Genomic DNA, 17,629 nt, shown 5'->3' with positions numbered 1-17,629 from the left:
AAGTGTTGATATTTTACTGTGAAGGAAACAATTCTTTTCTTTTTTTTGTGAGATGGAGTTTCGCTCTTGTCACCCAGGCTGGAGTGCAATGGGCGATCTTGGCTCACTGCAACCTCTGCCTCTCAGATTCAAGCGATTCTCCTACCTCAGCCTCCCGAGTAGCTGGGATTATAGGCACGCACCACCACGCCCAGCTAATTTTTGTATTTTTAGTAGAGACGGGGTTTTACCACGTTAGCCAGACTGGTCTCGAACTCCTGACCTCAAGTGATCCACCCACCTTGGCCTCCCAAAATACTGGGATTACAGGCGTGAGCCACTGTGCCAGGGCAGGAAACAGATTTTGATGGAAGGGACTGCTATGTTTATCTGAAACAAATGCATATAATTCTGATATATAACCCGGATGTAACATTTTACCCCTCAAGAAAGCCATAGACTGTGTGGTGCAGGTTTAAGGGCAATCAACAGTTGTTGAGCTTGATCTATGTGAAGCTCATAGGGTGAGTTGTGGAGTTGATCTATGTGGAATGGGGAGGGTAGGGGCTGGTGAGGGCTCTGTAGTAGACTTGCCCTCATTGACTTACTAATTGAAAGCAACTTTTGCAGCTCTTATTGTTGTTGAGGGTGTATTCCACCAGCAGATTGCAGACGTAGGCAAAATATTACTAGATTTCACCCACATGTTTGGACATGGTGCCAGAGGACTAGTTCATGCTAATTCCTGCATTTCTCCCTGTTATTTGAGGACAGGGGCCATCCTCTATTCAACTCTGTATCTCCAGCAAAGCGCTAAAGATAGCAGATGCTCAATTAACCTATGTTGAAGTAAACTAAAGGCTTGGGTTCAAATTCCTACTCTATGACGTATTAGCTAGATGCTCCCATCCACTTCTTTGGCTTCAACCCCATCTTTGATCTAGGGACTTACAAATCTCAATCATTGACCTTGCCTCTCCAAAACTCGACCCGGCTGACTCCTTGCCTCCAGGACTTTTCTATCTCGATGTTTCATAAGAATGGTGAGTTCATGCCCCCTTGACCTCACCACTATCCCTCCCCAAGTCCCTACTCTTCCTCCCGTGGACCCTCACTTTGTTACTGGTGTCACCATCTGTCGGGGTACCCAAGCAAGAGACTAAGTGTCTCTCCCTGCTCTTTTTCGTTTATTTACTCATGAAATCCAGCTGACTCTAACTCAAAATGTTGAAACCTCATCTCCATTTCCACAGCTGCTTTTTGTTCAGACCCTCATCATATGTTATCTGGATTATGACATCAATCTCCTAGTTTCTCTGCCTCTGATCTTCCTGTCTCAAAACATCTTCTACATGATCATAAGCAAAGGTGTCTATCTGAACTCAGGCACAATTATATCACTTCGTTTCTTTAAAACATCCCAAGGCTCCTCATTGTCTTAAGAATCCAAATTCCTAGATGACTCAGAGGGCCTGCCACAATCTGTCTTCAACATCCCTTTCTAAACTCACCCCTTATCCCAAATAGGATAGTCTCCTCTAGCCACTTAAAAATCTCCCCCTTTCCCCAGATGGACCATAGCATCTCTCTTTGCATAGGATGGTACAGAATCTTCTCTCTCATCTCCTTATTGCTGCTGCTCCTTCACGTGGGAGCTGCCACTCTTATTCAAAGTCTAGCCCATGTGTCACCTCCTTTGAGCACCCTTCTGGAGGCCTCTAAGAACCACTTATCTCCCATAGTGCTTAGTCCATACATCTATGGTAGCACTTATTGGGCCGTTGTGTATGTGTGTGTGGACCTCAGAGCTTAAGATGGTCCCTGGTGCATAGTGATGACCCTGTTAATATTTTGGACAAGAGTGAAGTCCTAAATAGGGCACGATAGATTTAACTGCTGGCACCAAATCCCTCCTCTGTGAAAACAACCCAGCCTCTGAGTCCTGTCTACTGTCTCAGCCCACCCCAGACCCATTCTCTATGCAGGGATCCTCAAACTTCCCTTTGCAAGAAGATCTTCTGGGTGCTTTTTTCTCAGGTAGAGCATTCTTCCTGCCCTACAAAAGACTGATTCAGTATTGATCAATTCATGATCAGCGAATTAGATTTCTTCAGAGAGGCCCAGAGATGGGGTAATGATCCCATGGCTAACAGATCCATGTCTGGAGAAAGGATAGGTATGCACCTAGAAGAAGAGAAGACCATGGGGCTCATTTATATTCTGCGATTTAAATGAGATATGGCAGGAGGACTCTTCATTCCATGTGATTAAACCTACACAAGAGTTCATATGGGGACATCTGAAGACAAACTAAAGATATTCTCTAAGTTCTCCTCAACTTTGAGAATGTAACTTAGAATCCTAAATCACAGTACTCCAGAAAGCCTCAAAAAACTGGGCTAGATTCTCCTCCTGTTCCATCCAGGCTTCGCAGCAGAAATAGGTGTTTAATTAAATTGAATAAATTAGTCCTCCTTTCACGTGTCAATGAGCACATAGCTAGCACCCACATGTTTATAGACTGAACAAATGAGCATATTTTAGGGCTCAAGGAGACCATGACCTACTAGGGAGGCCCGGGAGGACGGAAGATGCTAAGACTCTGCTACCCCCACTAAATGGCACACTGCAGTCTAGGGTTCACCGTGCAGTAGAAAGGAGAAGCAAAGCGATGAAACCCATGTGGGACTCCTGAAGGTTTTATGGAAAAGTGATGTGATGATCAGTGGAATTTCTAGGGAGAAGGGATCCAGGGCCAGGAACCAGCGGAAGGAAAGGGAAATGCAGGGTAGATCTGGATGGAGTGAAAATGGCAGGAAACTGAGGCTGGGTGAGAGGTCTGGTCCTGAGGTGGGGATCGGAGTTCCGCACCGGCCTTTGACATCCTCTGGGTCCCAGGTGGAGTGGGTGGGGTGAGAGCCCTTGCATCCTTCTCCAATCAACACCAGGGGTGTGGTGTCTCAGGCAGTGGTGGTGCTGTGTGCCCTGCCGCCCACCACAGGCAGGGCCTGGGAACAGGGGGAGGACTCTCCCCACCTCCTGCCTCCGGCAGTGTCCGCCAGGCAGGGCGGGGCCCAGCCCTGGTGTTGAGTAGCGGACCCCAGGGGGATGACTAAGCCTTGGCTGCGAGCAGACAAGAGCAGGCCAAGTTATGAGACGATGATAACTCGGCCCCGAGCGTCTGGGGTCGTGGCCGTGGGCCGGCCGGGGCTACGCGGGCGTCCCTAGGGCGGATAAAAGGGGCTGCGCTGCGCCGGGGCCGCTTTCTCCGAGCGGTGCCTGCATCGTTCCCAGCGAGTGGCAGCTGCGGAGGGGCCGTCCGGGCGGGCAGGCGGGCACCCGAGCGGCCACAGGTCCCGGCCAGGCGGGCAGACTGACCCTCTCTGCACCCCGCGCGAGCTGACGCAGGCAGGGCGCCCGGCCTCTTCTGGGGACCCTCAGGTGCCGGAGGCAGGCGGTGCCAGGACCGACGTCGCGGGCATGGCGGGGGCGGCCTGCGAGCCGGTGGCCAGGCCGAGCCTGACCTCCATCTCGTCGGGGGAGCTGCGCAGCCTGTGGACCTGCGACTGCGAGCTGGCCCTGCTGCCGTTGGCGCAGCTGCTGCGCCTGCAGCCCGGTGCCATCCAGCTGCGCGGCGACCAGCTCGTGGTGGCCGGGCCCGGGGAGCCGGCGGCGGCTCGGGGGGGCTTCAACGTCTTCTGCGATGGCCTCGTACGCCTCGACGGGCAGCTCTACCGTCTCGGCAGCTACATCAAGAGGTGGGTGGCCTCGCCGCGTGCCCCGGCTCGTCGCCAGGTGCCCGCAGACGCCTCCACCTGGCTGCGGTCTCTGGGATCCTGGGCTGTCCTTGCTGCCTGCTACCCCGCCTAGCCCCCTGCTCCGTGCACTTCTAGACTTTCCCTCTGCGTCTATCATCCGGAGCAGACAAGCTCTCCCCGCCCTGGTTCTTCTGCCTCTTGCACTGACATTTTGCAGCTGCTGCTTGAAGCTGCCCAGAAGGGCATCAAGGCTGGGCGCGCGGGGGAGGGCAGGGTCCCCAGCTAGAGCGCATGACTGGCGGATACTTCTCCTGTTCTGGCTCCTTAACTGGGTCAGATGAGCTCAAATTGGGGGTACACCCTTTAGGGGCTGTCTGCAGCGCTGCGAGACTCACATCCTGGCTTCGGAGCATGAGTGGCTGTGGGGGGCAGGGAGCAGTGCCAGCCTTCTCCATCGAGGTGACCCAGTGGAGGAGTGTGCAAAAGCTCAGAGTTTCCCATCTCTGACCTCCCTTCGTGTTTCAAAAAATAAACAAATAAACTGCAGCTGAGAAGGGAACAAAGACCCTGTAAGCCGTGTGGGCTGTGAAAGGCACAGATAAGTTCTGGGGAAATAAGTGTAAAACCTGCCGGCCTTAATTGGAAGGAGGCCCCCAGGATACTTGACTGTTGTGGTCAAAGTGCCCCAAGCTCTTCTTGGCAGGCATGAAGCCAGCAGGATGTGGCCCAGCCACCTGAAGCAGTCTTTGATGTCATGGGGTAAAGGAGGGCACTTCAGGCCTGATGCCACGTGGCCTTAGGCCTCCAGAGGTTACTCTGGGTAAGGGCCTGCATTGCAAAGCCCTGTTATATTTTTGCTCAGAGGGCCGAGTGCCTGAAGAGGCAAGCATGGTCTAGAGTTTGACTCAGAAATGAATAAGCAGCCAGCTTGTGAGGCACAGTGCCTTTGCTACTGGGAAAGACAGTGCGCTGTGGCACCATGTGGGTACGAGGGAGCCAAGAGGCAGGCAAACAAAATGAGATATTGAACGTGCAGTCTTCAAAGCTTCAGGGGAAAAACCTTGCTTTTCCAGACAAAGATAGTGAGGGCTCTGAATGCCTGAAGAACCATTCTCCAGCAAGAATTTCTCCCTTTCTTAGTGAAATGAAAATTCCAAACCATAAGTGTGGGACTGTGGGAGGAGCTGAGTCAGAAATCAGATGTGCGCAGATTTAAAAAGAGGATGCCCATTGTACTTGAGAACAGGGTATGGAAAATAATAATGTCCAGAATTAATTGAGGCCATAGGTGAGGCTTTGACAGAACCAGTTCTCCTAATTGTAGCAAACAGTGCTGCAAAATCCGAAATGTCTGTCATCTAATTTTTGCTTTGAACACCTCCTACACAAAAGAAAATTAAATAGCAGTGATCCTTTGACAGCTTTGAATCTAGAATAAACACCTGGGCCACAATGACCAGGTAACACAGACCAGAGTACAAACACAAATCAACAAATAATAGGCTACCATTGTATAAGCAATAGCGTAAGGGCTTTTGTATCTGGGAAATAGCAAGGAGCCTCTGAAGATAATTTGGGTGATTGAGGGAGCCATCTATTGTCCTCAGGCAGGGAAGGAGGCTTTTATAACTAAGTGTGCAGTCCTGAAGGATGGCCAGGAGGGAATCTGTTCTAAATGGAGACAGTCTTCTAGGCAGGGGCGGGGACTAGGTTGTGGGCAGCAGTGAGAGGGTCTGCCCTGGTGAATCAGAAGGTAGGAGGCATGCTGAAGCCAGAACTCAAATATCTTACGTTTCCCTCCTCCGAGCTCCAAATTTGCCCAGTTGATTATCATTTTGGGGATAGCATACAACTTCCTCCCTCAAAATACGGCTATGGCCCATCCTTCCTCCCTTCCTTCCCTCCCTCCCTCCCCTCCCTCCCTCCATTCCTCCCTTCCTTTCTTCTTTCCTTCCTTCCTTTTGAAAAACAAGCTCTGGCCAGTTTTATTAAAGAAAATTTGCATGATTTTTTTTCATCAGTCTGTCCTAGCTTGCTTCTAAAGATCTCAGGGCTGGGTGCAGTAGCTCATACCTGTAATTCCAGCACTTTGGGAGTCTGAGGCGGGCAGATTGCTTGAGTCTAGGACTTCGAGGCCAGCCTGGGCAACATAGCAAGACCTCCTGTCTACAAAAATACAAAAATTAGCTGGGCATATTGACATGCGCCTGTTGTCCCAGCTGCTTGGGAGGCCATGGTAGGAAGATGGCTTGAATCTTGGAGGTGGAGCTTACACTGAGCCAAGATGGCGTCACTACACTCCAGCCTAGGCAACAGAGTGAGAACCTGTCTCAAAAAAAAGAAAAAAAGAATCTCAGAATTTTCTGGATCAGTGACACCGGGGTGCTCTTCCTATGGTGTTTTCCACATGCTGTGCCCAATTTAATGTTATTACTGCTGGAGTGGTAGATGGCGGTTTTGAGAGGTTGTGGCTTAGTGCTGTATTTCAGATTTCCTTGAGGCCAGGTGGTTGGTGGGGATGATCAGTTTCACCTTGCCTTGTCCATCATCTTCAGAACTGACTTGCCCCAGCTTGTACTTTCCACCCTTCTTAATGGCTTGGAGACTAGAGTTGATGGACTCCAGGGACTTTTCATCTTCTTTGTGGCCACCATATTCCAGCCGTGGGTGTGGGATGGCTTCTAACCAAGAGCAGCCATGAAGATGGCCAGGATTCCCAAATGGCAAAATGATTCTTAATCATTTTTGACCATAGAGGCTTTGAGAATTGTACATAGATACCCCAGAAATGTAGATATATCCCCAATTTTTGCTGACCATTCAGAATGTTCATGAGATACTTGGACCTAGGTTAAGAATCCTTGTTCTATTAATTAATTCTTTTTAACTCAACAAATACTTTTGGCATATGGGATAAGCCCATGGTATAATTAGAATTTCTTTCTGGGGACTCATCTGTGTGTACTGTGGCTTTCATGAGGCCCTTTTCCAAGGACCCACGAAAGCTAAGAGCCACTGACCTTGACTTTCAGATGATTCCCTTGCTGCGACAGCACAAAGATGATTTTAGCAACCCTACTTAGGTTCATTTTCTAATACTTGACCATTTTTTCTAAATACATATCTACTAAGTAAACTAAGGAAATCTAGCGTAGTGAAAAGGTTTAGTGATGGCCACCAGCTCTAAAGTTCCTTCAAGAACCTACTGGAAAAATATTTGCCCTGCTTTGTAGGATTTCTGGCAAGATCTTTATTTTTATTTTTTTCTTTCAAGATCAGGATTTTCACCCATGTTGTAAACACAACATGCTCAGGACACCAGATGCGTGTAATGGTCATTCAGGGAGCTATTCATTCAATACTTAAAAGTCAAAATTACCATTAACTGTGACACACACACACACACACACACACACACACACACACACACACACATCGCTTTTTTTTCATATAAAGCAGCCTCTTGGTGACATATAACGGCAAAAGTTTGGCAAAGAAGACCTGGAGTCCCTTCTTTTTGGTACTCCCCTAGCATGAAAGAGGATGTCTGGGAAATAAAAATAAATACAGGCCGGGTGCAGTGGCTCACGCCTGCAATCCCAGCACTTTGGGAGGCCGAGGCGGGTGGATCACGAGGTCAAGAGATCGAGACCATCCTGGTCAACATGGTGAAACCCCGTCTCTACTAAAAATACAAAAAATTAGCTGGGCATGGTGGCGCGTGCCTGTAATCCCAGCTACTCAGGAGGCTGAGGCAGGAGAATTGCTTGAACCCAGGAGGCAGAGGTTGTGGTGAGCCGAGATCGCGCCATTGCGCTCCAGCCTGGGTAACAAGAGCGAAACTCCGTCTCAAAAATAAATAAATAAATACAATAGTAATGGTGGCTACTAACATTTACTTGAATGGTGCAGAGTCTTTCACAACTATTATCTCATAAAAGTTTACAAAGTTCTCACGATTGCTGTTTCTCCTTTTTACAGGTACAAGCATTAGCACTTAGAGCTTAAGTAATTTATCTAAGTCAGATGCTGCTGAGTGGGGGAACCAGAGAACCAGGAGAATCTGTGCTTTCAGCAAATTGCCTCAAACCTGAAATAATCTTGCTTTCTCACTCATTTCCTGAATCTACAAATAAAAGACAGGAATGATATCAGCTAGTGCACATCTTGTACAATCAGCCTACAAGAGGAAGTAAGTGTAGTGATTTTAAGGAAGTCACTAAAAGCAGAGCTGTGACCTGCTCCTGGATGGGTGACAATGACTCCCACCCATGGCAGAGAATGCAGGTGAGGTGGAGCGGCACTCATAGGGGTAGAATAAGGACAGTTGGGCTGGAACGCATTTGGAAGTTTACTGGGAAAGCCTCGCCTCCACCCTGCAGTCAGAAGTGCTGGGTTCTGCCTGCCCGCCCAGGCCCAGAAGGGACCCCAACCTGAGGCTGGAGGTTAGAAGGTGTAGTCTTAGATGCAGCAACCTGCTTAGGCAGCAGCCCCTTAGCGGGATGCGTAGTGATGTTGGTGGAATAATAACCATCCACACATTGAGCTGTGAGATTCTTAGGAGTCAGTCTAGAGGAAGGGCTTTGCTCTTTACCAGCTGAATGACCTTGGGGAATTTACTTACTGTCCATGGGATTCCGTTTCCTCAACTGTAAAGTGAGAAGTATAATAATAATACCATGAAGCAGCCCCAGACCCAAGAACTTTACACACATTATTTAATCTCTTAGCCACCTCACGGGGTACCTTTTGTTAGCCAGATTCTACAGGTGAGTAAAATGGATATCTGCAAGGTTAAATCACTAGCTGAGATCACAGAGACAGAAATCACACTCAGATCTGATGATTCCATAGCGATGTGCCACCAGCCTTCTCTCCTGCCTGACTTCTTCGGAGCCAGGCTCTGGACTTGCAGCCACACTTATGTCTCCTTCCTACCCTCAGCTCCCCTGGTCCTTGCCACCTGCCTGCCTGCCTGCCTGCAGCCACTCCATAGTCCCCATGGATGGTCTAGGCTGTGATTCTTCCTGGGGTGCCCCTGCCCCTGCTCTTACCTAACTCTTGTGGGCTGTTTGGTTTGACAGGACAATCTCTCTCCTACTGCCCATCTCATCTCAATACATGGCTCTAACCCCAGGTCCCTCCTGACTTGCTCCCTTTGGCTTAGCAGGCTAGGAGAGAACTCAGTGGAGTCTGGACACGTGAATATGGAGAACTATGCATTTCTCTGGCATTGGTATATTTGAATGATTTACCAGTTTTCAAGCCTATGAATAGCAGGGACCGTGTGTTAGACGAGTGCTTCTCAAACTTTAAGTAAGCATGCAAGTCTCCTGGAGACCTTGTTAAAACACAGATGCTGATTGATTCTGGGGAGAGCCCTGGATTCTGTATCACGCCAGGTGATTCCAGTGTTGTTAGTCCAAGGATCACGTTTTGAGCAAGAAGGTTACACATTCATCATTTCATACCAAAATGGTGTCTTTTCTCAACTGTCACCCCAGGAGACCATATGCGTCTTGGAAGCGAGGCTGTTTCCTTTCTCATCTCTGTGTTCCCAGTGCCCAGCACACAGTATGTGCTCAGTAAACGTTTCTTACATGCATGAATGAATGAATCATTCTCTGCCCCATCAGAGTTTCACACATACTAAGTGTCACAGACATTAGAGCGATAAGTCTAAAAATTTTTCTTTGTTTCACTAGAACTAGGGCAGAAGGTGGAGGGAAGAAAGGAAGAGAGAATAGGGCGAGGCTCTGTGCGAAGCGATCAAGCTAACACTAGAAACCCATGGCAGGGGCATCCTGCTTCCCCTGACAGTGAAATGGCTCTGCAAGCTTTTGCTTAGTGTCACAGCAAAGAATTATGAAAGTGGCAAGCAGTCCTGGGCCTCCTACACAGACTATGGCAACGTGTGTTCCTCTTTTTCTCTGCTCCACTGTCCATATTTTTTTTTAATGAATACACAGACATACACACACACACACACACACACACACACACTCCACCCTTTGATGGAGGCCATGGAGATTATCTGTCATTGAGCAGAAATTGTTAGAGCCAAGGGAAATTTGGGGCAGCTTTGAAAGGCGGCTGTCTTAGAGGTGGGCCATCTTTCAGTGACTCCCGATTTTCTAGAAGCAAAACACAATGCTCTTTTTTGGTCCCCCTTTTCAGATGTTGCTGTCATTAGGCTGTTCCCCCTAGCCTCCGAAACTGAGAAAATGAGGAAAGAAACTGGAACAAGGAAGGAGCAACTGCTGCTCATTTATCAGATACTGATATCATCCTCATTTCCTGGGAACTCAAATGAACACAGCCCTGGTTGTGAGTCAGAAGTTCACAAAACTTCATCCTGTGGGTTCGCCAAGTTGGCCAGGATTAGAGACATTCGTGAGGTTTATCAAGCATCTACCATGGGTTCAAATTCATACGTCTACATTGCACGTACTGCATTTACTCATCATGTGGGAAGAAAATACTCTATGCCCTTGTCACAGATGAGTGAACAGATGCAGACAGGTCTGAAGACATCCCTGAAAGTCAGAGTGAGTTGTGGCTCTGGAACTGAGTTCACATAGCCAGCAAATTAGGGCATGAATTAGATCTTATTTTAAAATACTGTGCTTCCCGTTACATTGTCCTGCTGGGTTTTTTTTGTTTGTTTGTTTGGTTAGATGCACTGGTTTTGAGATAGGGTGTCACTCTGTTGCCCAGGCTGGAGTGCAGTGGTGCAGTCATAGCTCACTGCAGCCTGGAGTTTCTGGCCTCCAGCAATCCTCCCGCCTCAGCCTCCTGACTTGCTAGGAGTATAGACATGCACAACCACAACAGCCTAATTTTAAAAATTTGTTGCAAAGGCAAGATTTGCTTAGGCTGGTCTGGAACTATGTTGCCCAGGCTGGTCTGGACCTCCTTGCCTCAAGCAGTCCTCTTGTCTTGACCTCCCAAAATGCTGGGATAAAAGGCATGAGCCACCATGCCCATGCCCAGCCTCGTCCTGCCTTTTAATCTTTGGATTGAAGCCAGGAGTAGAAACTTTCACTCCAGAAACATTTTGGGGCCAGGATAAAGCAATGAAGAAAAGAGAGTTTAAAGGAACTGTCTATCTTAAAGTGTTTGCTTTTCATTCCTAATGATAATTTCAGCAACTATGATAAATATTCAATATGTAGAAGCAATATTTACATTAGTAATTCTGAAATATCTATGATTAAAGGCCAGGCATGATGGCTGACTCCTGTAATACCAGCACTTTGGGAGGCTGAGGCAGACAGATCATTTTAGGTCAGGAATTCGAGACCAGCCCGGTCAATGTGGTGAAACCCCGTCTCTACTAAAAATACAAAACTTAGCTGGACATGGTGGTGCATACCTGTAATCCCAGCTACTTGGGAGGCTGAGGCAGGAGAATTGCTTGAACCTGGGAGACAGAGGTTGCAGTGAGCCACGATTGTGCCACTGCACTCCAGCCTGGGCGACACAGTGAGACTCCCGAAAAACAAACAAAGAAGGTCAAATAACTAGTCCCTAATATAATCTAGTAAGGCTAGTCTTAAACTAAAACCAGTGACTAAATGTCAGAAACTTAAATATTTATCTGTGCACCTTAATAACTAAATTCTACGATCTTATTGTATTTTAGTGAATGCCCATATTTATTTATTTCAGTCGAATTTCAAGGTGTTTAACAATTGGAGCATAACTGAGAGGCTGGAAATGGATGAACTACTGAGGTATTTCTTCTTTGTTGCCTCGTTGAGATAGGACGCTTATTAAATAGGGATCTTGCCACAATCTCTTGTCTGTGAGTTCTGGCATGGGAGCGCTTCTATAAGCAGTGTTTACACATCTGTGGTACAGTGATAACTGGCATGCAGTGTGATGAGGTTTACAGCCTCTTGAGGTTCACAAGTGCCCCCTGAATCATCAAAGGCAGATTAAATTATGTTGCATGTAGTTTTATTTTCCAAGGTGTTTTATGAAATTCAGGTTTGAAAATGGATAGATCACGTGTAGATTGTACATTACACTCAACGTGTGGCTAGCCAGCAGGCTTCCTTCTGTGCTCATGCCTAATATGTGCTCTTTGAGCCCAGTAGCATTCAAAAAGCCTTCCACCAAATGCCAGGGAAAACTGATTATTCTCTGAACCAGAGATCATTTGTAAGTTGAGATTTTATCTGTGGCATTACTGACCCATCAGATGTCAATCAATTTTATATGCAGAGAGAGATACTGCACTGGCATTTGTGTCATCAGAAAAGGCATTGAAACTGCAGATTTCTGGGCGCATTGTACATGGATACCTACGCTTTCCACAGAGAATGACAATCAGACTCCAGATAATGAGAGAATGGAGGAATCACCCTGAGGAATACATTAAAGGAGGCAAAATGACCATGACTGAATTCCACGTAAACAGGGTGGTGGAAGAATGGGTCACAGGTGAAGCCTGCCCCTGCCCCTGCATCACCCATCTATTTTTTTTATGTTTATGCCAACCAGACTTGCCCTTCTCTTCCTCCTTTGCTACAGGGAGTTTCTTTCTCTTTTCTCCCTCTGTATCCTCAACCCCCCATGTAACCACAGACTTTACCTTCTCTTCACCCCCCTCCCAAGTCACTCTTGCCTGCCTGCCCGATGCCGGGCGCTTGGCAGCTGACTAGATGGGCAAGAGGAATGGGTGAGCACAGGGGCACTTTGCACTGCCTCCTTCCACTGCTCCCTTTCTGGGCTCTGAGCCCCTCCAGCATAATAAGGCAATGAGACCCATGTAAATGCTCACCTGGTGCCTGGCTCATCAGCAGGACTCAATGAAGTTGCTGAGTGAATGAATGAATGTGCCCAGCGAATGGTGGTTTTCTTTTCCCTGCCTTCTCCTTTGCTTTCTTTCTCTAGTAATTTTTGGCAGTTGGTCAGTTGGGACAAAGAAGGGCAGGAAAATTCTCTCCCAGCTGTTTTGTAATACCAGTGCCACTCTCCTCAGTCTCCTGAGGTTCCCCCATCTCACCCCCTTTCTCCTTTCTCCTAATCTGCCTAGGTGAGGGTGAGGACAGGAAAGAGGTGAAGGGAGAGTCATACAAAAGCCCCATTGGGGTCTGCATTCTCTTACCTGGCCATCCATTTCCTTGTAACACCCCAGCACCCCACCTCAGCGCCCTTCCTCCATTCCCATCGTCCTCTCCTCTCCACCTGCCATCCTCACCCACTCTGTGAGCACCAACACCCACATCTGCCTTTTTCTTCTCTGGAACACTGCAGCTCCATGTTCCCCTCCCCACCCCAGGAACAGCCCCCAAGCAGCCACCACTACAGATGTAGTTGGAGGTGGAGACTGCTTTAAAAGCCTGGTGAAATAGAAGGCAGAAAGCATTTTAGAGGCTCCATCAGGGGTCAGGTTTTAAAAGCTCTCAAAATCAGGTCTGACAATCCCAGCAGAAAGATAATGACATAGATTTCTAAGAAACCAAGCTGGGAGACAGCCGAGCGGAAGCCGTGTTTTCCTGCCTCAGGGTAGATATTCTCTTGCCTGCTCTTGACACATGCCCCGGTCACGGTCTTGTGTGCTGGCCCCTCCAAGGGGTGGTGGGAAGTGGGCGCAGGGGAGGGATTCCGAGATGACTGTGGCCACAGCTCCCTGCAGCGGCTGTTTTCTTGCCAACGCTGTGATTTTCATGTCAGGCACTGGAAGGACAACCAGCCGGAAAGAATTGCTTGGAGCTGTCTCTGCTGATGACTAGATGTAAGAAACAAACATGCTGTGGTGTAGCAAAAGGCAGCCCGCGCGCTCCGCTCAGCCAGCCTTTCACTTCGTGCAGATGCTCTCAGTTGTGTCAATGGGGAACCAGCTCCGTGATTAGAGAGGCTGCGGCAGACTCATCCTTCAGCCCACTGGGGGCCATTTGCCTGCCTACATCCACATGGCATCTGAGCTTGGGTTTACTTAGAAAATTAGTCAACTTCTTGAAGGAAGCTAATCTCCACTTGGACCTTTTTATCAATAATGCGGATAGGGATGCAGCTAGGCTGCTTGGAAGAGCAGAAGGGCAGGGAGAGAAAGCTAACAACATGCTGGATGACAGAGTCAGGATTCAGAAAGATCTTCCTAAATGAGAACAATGAATGAAAACAAAAAAGCCTAAATTTAACAAGGATGTGGCGAAAAGTTCAACATCAGTTGTTTTGATGTTTTAATTACACAAACTCAGCACAGGGGAGATGTGAATTAGTAATGTTCGTATGAATATTGGTTGATTCTGTAATCTATAGAGGGAGATGGGTTTATCTTGGGATTAGTGGGGAAAGTGGAGAGAAGGAAAGGAAAATTCCAGACCCACCAGTTAGACAGGAGGACTCCACTGGAGAAGATCCAGTTAATTCTACTTATTAAGTCAAATTCATTCTCAATTCAGAGGGACTTAGAGCTCTTACAGCTTCAAACGAACCCTTTTAGCCCAAATGATAGATGATGCTGATGATCACCGGTGAAGTCTGAGAGCCAAGCATTGATGCCAGGACACCCCAAGGACCATGTCCACCTGTGGGCTGCACGCTGATCCTTCCTCCCATCAGCCACGACCAGAGAAAGATTTATTTATACGGTAACCTCTGTAAGGAAACATTTCAAGGAACTTCCCTCCAAGGTCTGTGGCTGTGCCAAGTACCTGTCCAGTACATCCCCTTCCTAATTTATATGAAAGGGTGTGTTACATTTGCAGTGATCTCTGCTTTTTCACAGGTATGTGGAACTGACCAACTACTGTGATTATAAAGACTACAGGGAAACCATATTGAGCAAACCAATGTTGTTCTTTATTAATGTACAGACCAAAAAAGACACCTCAAAAGGTAAGTATCTATATTAGCCTGTTCTCACACTGCTATAAAGAAATACCTAAAACTGGGCAATTTATAAAGAAAAGAGGTTTAATTGGCTCATGGTTCTGCGGGCTGTACAGGCTTCTGCTTCTGGGGAGGCCTCCGGAAACTTACTATCATGGTGGAAGGTGAAGGGGGAGCAGGCATGTCTTACATGGAACGGGAGGAGGAAGGCGGAAGGGGAGGTGCTACACACTTTTAAACAACCAGATCTTTTAAGAACTCACCCACTATCATGAGAACAGCAAGGAGAAAATCCACCCCCATGATCCAGTCACCTCTGACCAGGCCCCTCCTCCAACATCGGGAATTACAATTCGACATGAGATTTGGGCAGGGACACAAATCCAAATCACATCAGTATCTAAATATTTTTGGCTTAGTCCTTGCTGGGACCAAACTGGGCTGGACTGTGGACCGAGGTATGCTGAAAAGCAGGGCAGAAATTAGCTTGTGATAAGGTGGACAGCAAGGAGCCTGGTGTATGAGGCCACCTGAAGCACAGCACAAGCCTGCTGAACAAACGTCTCAATGATTCTAGGGCAGAAGCCACCTGTCTCAGAGCTTCTTTCCTACTTCCTGTCTAGGCAGGAAGTGATCTGACATTCTGAGGCTTGGGAGGTTGCAGAAATGACTGGAGTGATGAGGATGATATATATAACATGCTCTACCATGTATCAAACACTTACTATGTCTAAGAAGTGCTCTAATGTAATGGATCAGCACAACAACTTTGTAGGGCTTATCAACTGAGGACGTTATTAACAGGAACATCATTGCTATCAATAATTATTCTGGGATGAAGGTATAAACTGACCTGGGCAAACTAGGATGCGTAATTATCCCAGCTAGGAGGTGCTTACACTATCCCCATTTTATAGATGAGGAAACTAAGAAGATAAATAGCAGTTGTGGACCCTTTTCTGTTTCATGCTATGATGTTGGAATGTCATGTTTAGACACATCTGTTTATTGTTTCTTCCAAGAAATCAGATTAGCTGGTAACAACTATATTAAAACAAATTTCAGTATGAAAATGTCTCCATTTTGCCTTCTTCCTCCTGCTCAGAATGATATGTGGGGGAAATCATGGGCACAATGCTCTGTCATAGAGTAGAATTTCTTAAACTTGCTTCTAACTAACATCCTTAAAATGAGTCTAAGGGAATAAGAAGTGATCTATGAATTTCAAATAGACTTCCCCAAACATTCATTCTCATTCAGATTTGTGCAGCTCTCTTTGCTCATTTTACAATAAAAAGTCACAATGCTCTTTCTGCTGGAGAGGTCAGGAACAGAATGCCCAGTAACAAGAAATGCTCATTAGAATATCTGAAGCCCACATATTCTTTGGCTTGATTATAACCAGAAAGCCAGCTAGTTCTTTAGGAATGTAATTCACAGCTGTATCAAGTACACCTCCTGCATCAATCCCTAGCAGGAATCTAAAAAAAGAGTAAGAGACCTCTTCATTTTAACAGTTTAATCAAAGTATAGGTAGCAATACAGGAGGAATTCTTAGGTCGCCTACAGAATGTATGAGGTTGTCGCACAACTATTATGGAGGGAGGCATGTGTCTGAGGCATGCTATAGTGCAATGAGTCGGCGCAACAGAAATCCACATACCCAGTACTGATTAATTGTGATAAAAGCCATAATGACACAGAAGCTTAAAATGGTCAATTTTAAATTGCAAAATTGTGATTAAGATATCTGTCCAGTCTTGCTGCTATTCTAAACTGCACTTTTGTGCAAATCAGAAAAGCCACGATTTCCTCAAGATAATTACCAATGCTTCCCAGGAGTCTGTCATGCTATACAAATAGACAATGTCTGTAAATGTGAATGAGCGCTAGAGTTGTGCAGTGCGCAACCTGCCCCATCAACACAACTGTAGGGTGTGGTGGCCATGAGTACATAATGAGCCTGAAGGCGTTGGTTTGGTTTACATGAGATTTAATTCAAGATATCAAAGAGTTTGCTTGCTCTATTTGTTTATGTGTTGATATAAGGCAGCTTATATCTAAAGTGCCCAAAAAATAATTTGGGAGAAAGAGAAACATAGGAAGGAAAACCAAGATGAATAAGGTTAGTTTAAAATGCCTTCCTTGAGGACGTAAACACTTGCTGTTGGTGGACCAAAGGTTTGTCTCTGAGATAAAGCCAGTGTAAAACACTGAGTTCTAAAAATCACACAGTGGCTGGTCCCTGGCTGTTAAATGGAGGAGAACACAGGTGTCAATGTGTCTCCCTAGACCAAGCTCTGAGTAATTAAAACCATGGAACTTGATGCTGGAGGCTGGAAACGTTAAGAGATCACTGGTTAATAATACTTTATATTTCCTAATGAGTAAACAACCTTCTGGCTTCAATCATGCAGAAATGAACATGAGGGGTTACCAAACCAAACTAACCAACTACAAAAAAAAAAAATCTATCTACCAGGATAGACACGTGCTACTATTTAAACAATGAGAGGGACATGTTTTTCCACTTGGGATTGTGTTAAGGGTAGTGGCAGGGAGAAGAATCAACCTCCAGCTGCCTTGGTCCTTAGAACCATAGACTAGTCATTTGTCAGAAGCATGTCTGGTCCCTGGAGAGGCTGGGGAGAGCTGGTCATGCGGTGGAGGTGGGGCTGAACATGGAAAGCATGGAGCAGCCCCATTTCCTGAACTTTGCAGATTTTCTTTTGCAAAGAAGAAAGTTTCTGTAAGAGCCAACTTGTGATTTGAATACCCAACAAGTCATGGTGACTGATGCCTATAATCCCAGCACTTTGGGAGGCTGTGGATGGCAGGTTGCTTGAGCTCAGGAGTTCGAGACCAGCCTAGGCAACATGATGAAACCCTGTCTCTGCAAAATATACAAAAATTAGCCAGGCATGGTGGCAAATGCCTGTGGTCCTAGCAACTTAGAAGGCTGAGGCAGGAGGATCACTTAAGTCCAGGAGGTTGAGACCGCAGTGAGCCGTGGTTGCGCCACTGTACTCCAGCCTGCGTGACAGAGA

At 46.9% G+C, this 17,629-nt stretch overlaps 1 protein-coding gene across 1 annotated transcript in view; it reads left to right on the top strand.

Moving 5' to 3' along the window:
• The first annotated feature begins 3,149 nt into the window (after nucleotides 1-3,149).
• MEDAG (mesenteric estrogen dependent adipogenesis) overlaps nucleotides 3,150-17,629 on the top strand; it is a 26,056-nt gene continuing 11,576 nt past the window's right edge. The window contains exons 1-2 of the mRNA XM_017518400.1: nucleotides 3,150-3,737; nucleotides 14,479-14,588. Of these exons, the coding sequence (XP_017373889.1) occupies nucleotides 3,460-3,737; nucleotides 14,479-14,588 (388 nt within the window). The 5' untranslated portion in view covers nucleotides 3,150-3,459. The remainder of the gene's footprint in view (nucleotides 3,738-14,478; nucleotides 14,589-17,629) is intronic.

The sequence above is a fragment of the Cebus imitator genome, unplaced genomic scaffold, assembly GCF_001604975.1.
Source record: "Cebus imitator isolate Cc_AM_T3 unplaced genomic scaffold, Cebus_imitator-1.0 Scaffold678, whole genome shotgun sequence".
NCBI lineage: Eukaryota > Metazoa > Chordata > Mammalia > Primates > Cebidae > Cebus > Cebus imitator.
The sequence above is the reverse complement of the archived record's forward strand: the minus strand, read 5'-3'. Positions and strand labels throughout refer to the sequence as shown.